The 12,265-nt window shown below is 42.1% G+C and overlaps 1 protein-coding gene across 1 annotated transcript; it reads right to left on the minus strand.

The window, feature by feature from the left end:
- Positions 1-2,791: 2,791 nt before the first annotated feature.
- On the minus strand, positions 2,792-10,707 carry LOC122168065 (phosphatidylcholine transfer protein). Its single transcript, XM_042833125.1, has 6 exons — positions 10,519-10,707; positions 8,695-8,812; positions 5,719-5,798; positions 5,223-5,394; positions 4,573-4,640; positions 2,792-3,991 (listed from the first exon to the last, which is right to left on the minus strand). The coding sequence occupies exons 1-6, from the start codon at positions 10,657-10,659 to the stop codon at positions 3,926-3,928; spliced, it is 645 nt and encodes a 214-aa protein (XP_042689059.1). The 5' UTR covers positions 10,660-10,707; the 3' UTR covers positions 2,792-3,925.
- Between the last annotated feature and the right edge of the window lie 1,558 nt (positions 10,708-12,265).

A 12,265-nucleotide genomic window follows, 5' to 3' on the forward strand; every position in this document is an offset into this window, starting at 1 on the left:
GAACAGAGGCAGTTTTTCTCATGGATAACATTAATACCTGTGCTCAAGGCCATTCAATATAATTCCTTTTTTGCTATGGTATGTTCTGTGAAACACTTACTCATAGTATGCAGTTTGGAAATCAAGGTTTCCAATGAAGAACTGTTCCCCTTTAACATGTTCCTGTCTTACTAAAGGCTACTTTTGTAATTTAGAGAATAATGGGTTACAGTCAAGTTCTCAAAGAACAGGAAATACTAAATCAATAGGGAAATATGATGTTCTGTCTTATGAGTGCATATGTGTTCATATGCAGTCCTAATTAGTATGTTAATTGACAGCTGAAGAAAAATATTAGAAGTGCTTAAGTAGTAACTTGATTTACCATTTTGGTCAGGATTTCTCCTAGGTCTGCAATTACAAGTCAGAGTGTTATGAAATCATTTAAACACAACTTACCTTGTTACAGAGATTTGTTGTTCTTATTTCTTCTCAAATAACATTTATCTTCAATGTAGTCCATCTAGATTTATAACAACTTACCTCCTGTCGTAACTCTTCCTCTCTGTTTTTGCATGGAGGTTTTCAGTGCCTTTTGAGCTTGAGGAAATGAGTGAAAAAGGAATAAACACTGTCTGGAAGTCTGGTACTCTCCTCTGGTCAGAATACTACAGTGGGGCAGTAAATGTAGTTATGAACTATCCTCCTGTCTGGAGGAAGGCAAATCCATGCCTAAGAAGATGATATTACTCTCAGCTAATTGAAATCTAAATACAATTAGATCTCATTTGAAAATGTTATTTATACACAGAAGGCTAAAACAGAAAGCAAAATTGCTGGTGGAAAGGTAAGTTAGTGGCCTACTGGTGAGCATTAATACCAGAAGTCTACATCTACCCGCCTGTCTTCCCACATTTTTCTGTTCCACTCAATTATAAAAAGCCAATGACCTGCTTGAGAAATAAAATATCAACCAGATGTTTCCTGAGCAAAGACAACTTGTGTTTCCCTTTACACATCATCTTCTGAGAGGCAGAACCAGTGACTGCACATCTGACATCATTCACTGTGTTGACTTTGGGTTACTCAAAATCTTTCCTTTACTTAACCTTCCAACTCAAATACAATAGTTTACAGAGATCATATGGAAAGAATGGATTTGAATGACTAGAATATGATGTGGAAGAATGGTTCATATTCACTCTGCTACAACAAAGCCATTTGCTGTCACAGTCATGAAATAATAACTCAAAGGGTGGAGGGCTATCCATTTTCTCATACACATTTTGGCAGGACAAAGTGCTGCACGTTGCCCAGCATCAATCCTCATGGAAACAGGAGGTGGGTGAGCAGTAATGTCAAAAATGAACTTTTTTCTTCATAACATAGATATAGTTTATACGAGATCAAAACTTAATCAGTTATGAATAAAGCTATATAATGTTTTTGTCTTCTGCATCTGAAGACTTCAAAATACCAGCACTTTTTTTTCTTGTTCATTTGGACAAGAAGCCACAGCACACAAAGCTGCAACAGCTTTTTCTTCCCTGGCAATACAAGATAGGTGAAATGACCAATGCTTGAATAAATTGAATGAAGTGCCACTACACATTTATACCACTATGAAAGAGAGCAGGGACATAAATTCAACAGAAGATCTGGTGTTATGTTCATCTCACTTCACTGCTTAGCGTGAATAAAAGAAAAGCTGTTTCCAGTAGCTACTGTTTAATTGAATGTGAATTTTAATCTGGAAAGTTGTGTACAGCACAAGAAACTGCCTGTGCAGTGGCTTCTAATAAGGGTACGTGAGCAAATGCCATGTATTCTGCAGTCTCAGTGTGAGGTCTGTAGGAAATGAAGTTTTCAGCAAGACTGACAATGGAACATTCAGCCCCTTCAGTGCTCAGTCTTAATGTTTCAGCCCAATGCAAACAAATGCATACTATGTCTTGCTGACAAGTAGCTGTAAGAATGACAAGGAAGCAATCAGGTATTTATAATTACAAAACACTTCCTCTTCTATTAAAGAAGAAACAAAGTATGGAATAGTTGGAGAAAATGAAGAAAATTAGCTCATATATGATTCATCTCTGTGCAGTTATTCAGCTCACTAGGCATGTATTCTCTGCAAATCTTGGAACTCTACATTTTAAGGTATCTTCAAGTTCACAACAGTTTGTTTCGCTTTTCAGTCTTCTTGAACAATCAACCCAGCTCCTACGTTGCTTCAGATATATCCCAATCCTGTTCAAAAGCAACTCTGGTACTGCTGTTACTGCTTTGAATTCCTACATATTTAAGACTGTCAAAAACGCCTTCTGAAGCTCAAGATAATTTTTGGTAACACTGCCAAAAAAGGAGATTTGACAATTGATAATGCTCAAGTAGAACACTGTATTTTTGACAGATAATTCATTTCTGGAGCTCCAGTAAGTGTATGGGTATGAAAACAATGGAAAGTGAAGGACAATGATGTTTCAGTACTATGCTCCCTTGGTGTCTGTTCTTTATCTGCTGGAAAAAAAATAAAAACGTTGCAACAACTGAATTCAGAGTGTACTGAGAGTGGTCTTGTACCCCAATGTCCAATTCAGTAACAGTATCCAAGTCAGACTCTTAAAAAGAAACCTGAACTGCTAAGAAGTTTGCTGTCAGAACACATGAAATCCCACTAATTCTCATGAATCCAACTTATTCTTCAGTAGTGCTTTAGAAATAGAACAGCACAGGACATCTGCCTGTCATTGCGACCTGCCCAGCACAGCCAGTCTTAAACGTGAGAAACTGAAAAGAAAAAAAAAAAGAACAGTACAGATACAGTAATGATTTATTGGAAACACACCAAGTATAAAGGCAAGAACTTCAACCATTTCTTCTTTAGCAATATAAGCTTACTCCATCACAGGATTTGTTCAGCAATAAGATTAGATTTAGTAAAGATGCAAAATATTTTCAATCCCTGAGACTGAGACTATCTCTCAACTTTGCTGAACTCTGTCCTTCCCCTGCAAAAGTGCTGCAAAAGTAACTTCCTGCTTGGTTGTGCTTCTCATGGATTGCCATCCAAAATGAACATTTTCATTCTTTACAGTGTTAAAAATCATTCTTATCAGTGTTAAAAATGTAAAACTACCAAGACTTTCATATCAAGTTAATTCACAAGCAGGGAAACAAGCATCTCTAAAGCAGTTACAAGCATCCAATTGTAAAAATTGAATTATTTCCAATTCAGAGCTGGTGTCCAAGCTGCTTCCATTAAATTAACCATGGAAGCAAACTTCTTTTTTTGCTGGCTAGACACAGCTGATGCTTTATATTTTCCATATAGGCATCCCGAGATGTGAATGCAAGGCTTTACATACACATCCTTTTATATCTGAACTTAAAGCCATCACAAGGAAGCTTACTGCAGGTTTCAGGTAATTTACCTTTATGTGCTAATCTTTATTTTTTAGTAGAGAGGATCATTTTAAGTATGATAAATTCAGGTAGCAAAAGCATTTCCTCCTAAGCAATGCAAGTTGTGTTATTCAGTTTCAGTAAGTCACCCTGCAAGGCCACAAAGAGAGACCCAGATGTAACACATGCAGAGAATTTTCAGCATAAATTCAGACATTTTTCCTAGTAAAAACTATTATCTCTTGCCCAAAGATGTGATGCTTTAATCAATAAACTCTATCTGGCCTTTGACAACCAGCACAAACAAAGCATGGGTGACATGACAGAATGTGAGTGCTATGAAAAGGAGGCAGCTGATGGTGGTATTACATGTTGGCATTGAACTTCCCTTGGAGAAGGAAACAAAGGTCTAATAAGATTCAAGGCATAAAGCAACAACAGAAATTCTTTCCAATATTAGAGGTAGATTTTATCCAGTGTGTTACATAATAGCCATTCTGTAATGCAGAACTTTGGGAATTAAATAATTCAGATCAAATGTGACCTATGCTCTTCTAGAATAGTTACAACAAGCTTTTTGCATATCCTTCAAGAAAGCAGGCACACCACTCTGTAAAGAGGGAAGCAGATAAGTCACTTTTGTATAATGCAAAACAAAACAAAATAAAAAACCAAACAAGCAAACCAAGAGCAAAAAAAGACCTCTATTAAGATCACTGTTCCCACTGTATCAATCAAGACCTTTAGACAAATCCTGGGCAATTCTAAGATCTGGTACAAAGCAGCAGACATTCATTTAATACTACATGACTAGACTGCATTACTGAAGTTTGCAAACATTAAGACTACTCACATATGGTCTGGAATGTTGATTTGTTGTTTTCTTGTACAAATTTACCTGCCCAGTTAACTACTGCACAGAATAAGATAGGAATTAAAAAACATTAAGACAGCTGCTCTGAGGAGAGCAGACAACAGCATGTCTCTAAAATGGAACTGTCTCAGAGCTAGGAATATGAATGCATCTATTTCAGAAAAAAAAATATATATATATACACATATATATCATACATACACTTACTTACATATATATATATTCTACTCAGCTTGCAGAAGACAGGTTTGGATGCAGCAAATAGATTATTCAAAACAGAGTAGCTAATGGTAATTGCACCATCAAGCTTTACTTACCTTGGCAGCCCAGTTGACCAGCCACGATGGAATCATGCCACCAGGATTATCAAAGTAGTACATATAGACTAGAGATGAGAGAGAAATCATCAGAAAGTTATCCAGACACATTTTGAGTATTAGCTCTAACACCATGTGATAGGGGCTGCCAAGGCACATGACTGAAGCACTGCATTCAACAGTTTTTGATCCAAGTCCTTTACTAAAAAAACCTCAAACTTGTATTGAATTGGAACGTGAAGTGTGCATAACATTTCCTGGTTAATCTCTGGGGAGCTCAGAAAGTGATAATACGAATTTATATTATTCCAAACTAGTTTGGGCAGCCTGTTTTATTTTCTAAGTTTGTCTTTAAAGGACTAATTTCAGTCAGGAGCCACTCTCTAGGAAAGCCCTGTCTTCTGTAGGTCTACCAAACATGCTACTTCAGTCATTGCTGAAATAAGCAATTTCCAATTAGCATCAAACTCTACTCAACTGAACAGGTATGTCTTTGTTGGGTAGCTCATTCATTTTAACACTCCGAGAGCTCAGTACATACAATTTTTAGTAACTGCTTTTAGCTTAAAATCTCCACTCCCCCTCTTCATGCATTTTTTCTTAATGCACACATTCTTAGGCAACACAGTCACACTTTTTTAACTTCTTACCTTTAGATCCAGTCTTGCCATCACTTTCAATTGCTAGACTTTGTTTATAACTTTTAACTCTGATAATCCCAGGCTTTTCAGGGCACTGAGGAACAGACACACTTTGAGCTAACACAACCCAGATCTTCCGCCCATCAACATCCATCTCTTGACATTCACGAATATAGACATACTGTATTCCAAGTTGAGGAGGCATGTCAAAACAGTGTCAGTTTGACGTGTGATGAATTGACAGGTGGATTCCATTACAAATACCAGTTATTTCTCACCCTTCTGCATGACTCAATCCCACAGAGTAATAATTTGACTGTGTGAGATTTAGTTGTATGTGGGAAGAAGAACCTACACTCTTCTTCATGCTGTACATATTGATATAGCACGAGGACACATTTATGATGTTAGATCAAGTGCAGGAGAGCAGTACTCGGTACACTGTCAGGATTCCTGGATGACAGGGTGATAAAAGCCACAAAAAGCAAGAAGTTTGAAAGGATACATCTCTGTTTGAGAGAGGAAAAGGGTACTTCACTTCCCAGTAGATTACCTTTTCACCATCGTACGTTTTCTCATACAGTTCTAGAGTTGAAAAAGATTGTTAGATATTTTCCCCTTCCAGCGCAAAATTGACATGTATGTAAAATTGTAGAAGACTTGACAAAATAAATCTGTAGCAGGATTGTTCAGGAACCAAACACACAAACATAGGTGGCCTGGTTTTCTGCTATTACTCAATTCATTGATGCTAAAAGAAAAAAAAAAGGACAATAATTCCGGGAGGAGGCCATAATCAAATTCCTTCTTGGACAGTTATCTCATTCAAAGCCTTTCCATCTCAAAACTTTCTCCTCACCTCTGCAAATTCTGCATTACTTTGAACCACCACGTAGAACTTTTTCACAAGCACGTCATTATCTTTGTAAATGATTGAATTAACATGAGGCTAGGATAAGTGCTGGTTTCTAACACCTGAAGAGGTCTCACAGGACATATTAGTTAAGTTTAGAAGAGCTATTAGGAAGCTCACAGCGGTATGTGAAGACAGCAGTGAACACGAAACTTGAACAGTTTATGAGCTTTCGTTATATCACCTTCAGTCTGCCTTGAAACTCAACCAGAAGGCAGCTGAATGGGGAAAAAATAGCTAAGAATAGTCCCTAAAACATGGCAGTGACTCATATAGAAGTAGTGTGGTATAGAGGAGAAAAATAGTTCAAATCAAACAATAAAACTGAGGTTAAAGAACTCTCTATTGCACAGCATCTTCTCTTCATGCAGGAATTGGCATCCTCAGGGTAAGGATCTGACAAGTCACAGACCTGAGCCAGAGTGAGTTTTTGCCTGTCCAGGGGCTGGTCATTTCATAGGTTCAGCTATAAAGAGTATGATCCAAACCAGGTAGTTCACAACAGCAGAGCACTCTTCTCCATTAGGACAGACCTACTTTGAGGTACTACATATCCTTCAGGACTAACACAAGTCTGCTATGTCACTTCACACAGTTTTGAAAATAAGGCTAGAACATTGCTAAGGCAAGAAGAGTGCCACAAGTGGCAGATGCTTTCCCTTAATAACATGCTCCCAACTGGACTTCCATGATTATACTCTGCAAGTCAGCTGTCATCCACAAAAACAGCATCTCCTCTTCTGCAGAGTGGAGCAATAGCAGCTGCTTAAAACTTCCAATGCTGCAATCAGCTACAGTGTTATGCTTTCCAGCAGAGGTCACTGGAGTATTGGCTTAGTAGCTTTTCTTTCATTTTTAACTGTAGAGCTTTTCTTTTACAAAGAAGCTAAAACACAGAGTTAAAGACCTTGATGTAACTGTTAGCTAATGACTGATCCACCTACAGTACACCACAGGTCTGACTTCTTCATAATCAATATTTGCTACTTTAGCAGTCAACTGCTACTATTAAATTGTTGGTCAGCACAGTGTTCCAATAGGAGCAGCAAGTTTCGGTACTGATCAGGCCCAACCATTCCGTTTCATACCTCAGGAGCCTGTGGTGCCTCCATTGCTATTCTACTGTTCAGTCACAGCTTCCCTGCTGAATTGACAGCTTCAGCACAGGCCCAGATATCCACATCACAGCTGAGAGGTGCTGCTCTTGTGGATATCTCTATGATATCCAAGAAACTGCTTTGGAAATTGCCAGAGTTCTAACTGCAATGCAACAGCAGTAGCAGACTGATGGGGACATTTCAGAGGCCAGGGCAAACCCCAGGCAAAAATGGGATCAGGGCACGAGCTTCTAAAGTACTCGCAGGAATCCTGTTCATATCTGCCTTCACTCAGGTTTTCCTGAACAGAACCAGAGGATAGAGATTAGCTCCTCTCATGCTTGGTGCAGTTACCTTTTCAACTAAAATGTCAGCTACTGTTATTCTGGACTCATTTTTATTTCAGTTTCAGGCAGTAATTGAGAGAACTCTTCCTTGGACTGCTGTTACTGTAGAGTTGTAAGAGCAACGAGGAATACAAACAGTAAAACAAAGAGCAAGGAGACTGAATGGAAACTTTCACATTGTTCACCCTGCGTGGAAAGGCAGAAAAGAAAGATCTTATATAATTTACATTGAAAATGTTGACTAGCACTACTTCACAGTTCTAAGGAATGGGTAAGCTTGTGCCAAATTCTGAGCTAACAGGAAAGCTTTAACGTTATGTTTATGCTCCTACAGGGTTAACTGCTGTGCAACATTGTACTTGGAAGTACCAACACAAGTATGAATTTGCAGACAAACATATCAAGGGCAGCAAGGATAAAAACGCCAGCTCTGCAAACATTATCTAGTTTTTAGTTTAAGGGTGTAGCTTCCCCCAACTGCTTCCTTTCTTTTCTCAAAGAAGGCGTTACCAAATGCACTTAAAGACTGCTGAAGTGACTTCAGCTAACACATCTGATATCCAATTTAATGGCATTTGTATATTTGGAGCCCACCTTCATATTGTTCAGTTTCATTAGTGGCAAAGCAGCCTTTGCTACGAAAAAGCTTTTGTCCATTTAGACAGATAACACCTTTACTAATTTAGAGGCAGCTTCTGAGTTGTGCCCATGTACTGACGTGTGCCACATAAGTGTCTAGAAGCTGCAAGGTGCTTTAGCATAGCAAGCAGTGCCAATTACGTGCTTTAATCAACATGGAAAGAATTTGTTCCAACAGGAAGCTATGTGGCAGTGACATGTTAGCTGTTTCATATCAGCGTTTACTTGCGTATAAAACCTTATCCCAAAATACATTCGTGTCAGTACTGAAGTCTTTTGACAACACAGCTTTACAGAATCACAGAAAGGCCAGGGTTGGAAGGCACCTCAAGGATGATGAATCTCCAACCCCCCTGCCACATGCAGGGCCACCAACCTCCACATTTCATACCAGACCAAACTTTAAAATACTTTTGAAGAAAGTTTTAGTGGGAAGAGTCAGCGCGGACACAAAGTTGGCTTTTATACCACCTAAGTCAGCTTACCTTGAACATACTGATCCCACTGTTTTCTGAACTCTAAATCCATATAGACATCTGCACAGAGTTTTGGGGGACAATCAGCAAGACCTCCAAAGATTTTATACTCATAAAGTCCTGATTGCTGTGGAAAACAGAATAGGGAGAGGAAAAGTCACACAGGAAAGGGAAGTATTCTGCAGCAGAGAGAACAGCTGAAGGAAATTAGGTGGGGCACATGCTACAAAAATGCTCAGGAGCCGTGAAAGCAAGTGTTGAAAAAACAATGCAAGATTCAGTCTTTAACCTCTTGACATTTTGATCTATACATGAAAGTATGAATCCGGACAGGCTGACCTGCCTGGCACAATGGTTGTGCCTTCCCTGACACGGTGCTCTTTTACTTCATAAGTAGTTCCACGGGGACATTTCTTCATGCACTCGCCCCTTCTCATCTCCAGTAGCCAGGGCAGCCAGACTAACTCCTGACAACACTGAGGCACATCAGAAGATGAGCATTTAATTGTTATGGCAGAGTCTCCAGGCCCTATGAAATGAGCATATGGACTTCATTCGCTTCTAGGAGGTTACCCAGCAGTACTTGACCTCTTCCAGCAAGTTTGCTATGCTCATACTGGAGGCTGTGTCACAAGAAAGGCTTTACAATATTCATGTTTATATATAACACACTACATATGTTTGCCTCGAGTATTATTTTTATCTATTTTCTTTGTGAAAGCTGCCCGCACTGAAGGGGTGTGGTGCAGGATATCTCCAGCACTAACTGATGTTTCTCCTAACATATGGAAACGACATCTGTGCCTATAGGGCAACGTTGTACTATTGTTAGTACCAGCTCACAACTACACTAAAACAATGAGAGTATTTTAAGAATACAGCGTAAGAGTCAAATTCAAGCAATCCTGGGGAGAGAGAAGGAGGGATCATACAGCATTCTGTTGGTGAATGGTTGATCTTTCTTCTCTTCCCCTCTTCATGCTCTACAATTCAACTGTAAAAAATGAAGTTTTAATGTAGCAGAAGATAACAATGGGCCCCAAGAAGCTTAAGCTATTCGTCTGCTGTAGCACCAGTGAAGCCTCAATCCCTTGCTTCAATGTTGAACTGATCAGCACAGTGCTGGTTGCAATGTAATTTACTATCACAGAGCTCAGGAGCTGCTACAAAGTACAACTGCTCCGCTACCTGACCTCTGGAATTAATGATTGATTGCACCTTACAAATGAAAGCAGACACAGGACGGCTCATGGGCTCACGGTCGCTTTGCTGCCTTTAACTCTTGAACCACAGCCCCAGAAGAACCACAGTTGTAGAGGTGATACTGTACTTCTCTACCAACGTGTTTGTTCCATTGCTGGACAAATCATGGCCTACATCATTAAGTAACTTTCGCTAAAAACCTTTTGGTTTTAGCAGTAGCGTTTTAATGGAGAATGAAATAACGAATCATTATCTGAAAAGCGAAGCAGCGCATCCCGCAGCAAGTAACAGAGCCGTTTACAATAAGAAAACTGTAACGAGTCAGCCGTTTCAGGGAGCTCTCAGCCGGGAGGCGATGCCCACCCAAAGCCGCCGGTGGCAGCAGCCCGGGGCGGAGCGCTCTGTGCGCTAACGGCTTCGTGCGCCCCGCCGCTGCCCGCCGCCGTTCGGAAGAGCGGTGTTTACAGCAGCAGCAGCAGAGCGGCTTTCTCCATCAGCAGTTAATAGCATTATGCTGCAAGCCGCTTTCTGAGAGCCGGGAGAAACCGAACTGGGGCGGCGGCGGTACTCGGCCAGACCGCGATCCCGGCCCGCAGGGCTCGGCCACGGGGAGCCGCGCTGCCCGCCCACCTCGTCGTACAGCCGGTAGATGCTGACGCCCATGCTCTCCACCAGGAGCTGCCAGGGCGGCCCCGGCGCCGTCTGGCCGAGCTCTCTGCAGGCGGCCCGAAACTGGTCCTCGGAGAAACCCCGCGGCGGCGACGTCTCCATTCTCCGCACCGGGAGGAGGAGGAACAGAAGGAGGAGGCGGCGACCCCGTGCGGGGCGCTGCGGCGGCTCGAGCCCAGCCAATGGCCGCCGATGGCCGCCGCCGCCGCCCCTCCCGCGGGGCTGCCCGTCCCCCACCCCGCGCCGCCGTCACAGAGCGGGGGGCGGTAGCCGGTAGCCGGGCGTTCCGCGTTGCTGTCTCGGGGCTGCTCTCCCGGGGGAACGGAGTGAGGTTGCTGGCGGTAGGCGCGTCTCCCCGGAGCTGTAAGCGGGTTCTGAGCTCTGAGCTACGGGGCTTCGGCAAACCCACGAATAACCTGCCTGCTACAGGAGCCCTGTGCTGCTAACTGCTGTGCACGCGGCAACGTGTCGCTTTTTCTAGCTCCTGCCAAGGAGCTGCCTTCTTTTGACAAAGAGTCCACTTCTGTCAGCTGTCCCTTCCAGTTCCGCTCAATTGGTTTGCAAGCAGAGCGTGGGGATTCCTGGCTGCCAGCCTGATCTGAGCGTCACACGGCCGGACCCTGGGAGCTCCAGAGAGCTGCTGGAGAAGGGCTGGTGGCAGAGAGCACGATGGCCCTCACTGCGAGCCCCCCTGGGCTGGGTGCCACAATTTGGCCTTCTTTCTGAAATAGTTTTGGCAGTCCTGTATCTCAGTACCTGCTCTCACCTCCTCCATGAAGCTGCAGTGCAAGCATTCCGATTCTTTTGTTTCTGTAATGCGGCTACATGTGTTATGACCTTTTATTATAAACATTTATACAATACATATAAAATACTTTCACTTGTTGGTGTTCTCTGTGAGTTACAGTGGGGCACTGTCAACCAGCCAGGTGGCTTTCCAAAACACAATGACGATATGTTCCTTATGGTGCAACCCCTGCGAGAACAGAGTGGAGGTTCTGGTCTTTGCATTGGAACAGGGGGTAATGGCACCGATTGACTTTACCTTTCGGAAATATTTCTTTAAATATCTGCAAACGAGTGTGAGAAATTGCATGATTTCTTAAGGATCTTTGTGCGACAGAACTGACCACTGCTCTGTGTTATTGTTGTCATGCATTGGATGTTCTGCCTGCGATGGCTGTCTGCATGGCATTGGAGCTCCCGCCTCCCCCCAGTCCTCGTGGAAAAAGATTTATTTCACAGGGCTGCTCTAGGGACAGAGGTTTTGAAAAAGGAATGAATACATGACCTTTTTTCTTGGTAAATAAGGAGTGGTGCTTACTAAGAAAGCACAAACCGTTCTGAAAAGAGACTTTATTTTCCATTTTCCTGCTTATGTAAGTTTTTATCGCTTGTGTGGCCATGTATTTGCCCTTACCTAGGGACAGAAGCTAATACATGATCCCAAACCCTCTGATATCTGCACTGCTAGGAAGAGTGGCTGTAGTGTGGGGAGAGTTTTGACATAGCAGAAACATTTCCTAGAGCTCTGCTCCGGTGGACAGTGGGACACTGACTGCTTCAGTGCAGCCAATGGTGGGAGCACAAAGCCAAGCTGCACACTGCTACCCAAGGCAGCCTGGATACAGCACGGTCCCAGCCCATACAGGAGCCATGACCTGAGTGCTAATAGAATGGAAATAGAGGGGTGCTATTTTAGGGCAGT

Source organism: Centrocercus urophasianus, unplaced genomic scaffold, assembly GCF_019232065.1.
Source record: "Centrocercus urophasianus isolate 14NV4802_14NV808 unplaced genomic scaffold, USGS_Curo_1.0 seq_40, whole genome shotgun sequence".
NCBI classification, from domain to species: domain Eukaryota; kingdom Metazoa; phylum Chordata; class Aves; order Galliformes; family Phasianidae; genus Centrocercus; species Centrocercus urophasianus.

Excerpts from the sequence above, each read along its gene's own strand:
- LOC122168065 (XM_042833125.1), bottom strand. The coding sequence starts at position 10,659 with ATGGAGACGTCGCCGCCGCGGGGTTTCTCCGAGGACCAGTTTCGGGCC. Across the intron at positions 5,799-8,694 it reads GTGGGATCAGTATGTTCAAG|AACTGTATGAGAAAACGTAC; the intron begins GTAAGCTGACTT and ends TTTCAACTCTAG. Across the intron at positions 5,395-5,718 it reads TTCCTCTCTCAAACAGAGAT|TATGTCTATATTCGTGAATG; the intron begins GTATCCTTTCAA and ends CTTGGAATACAG.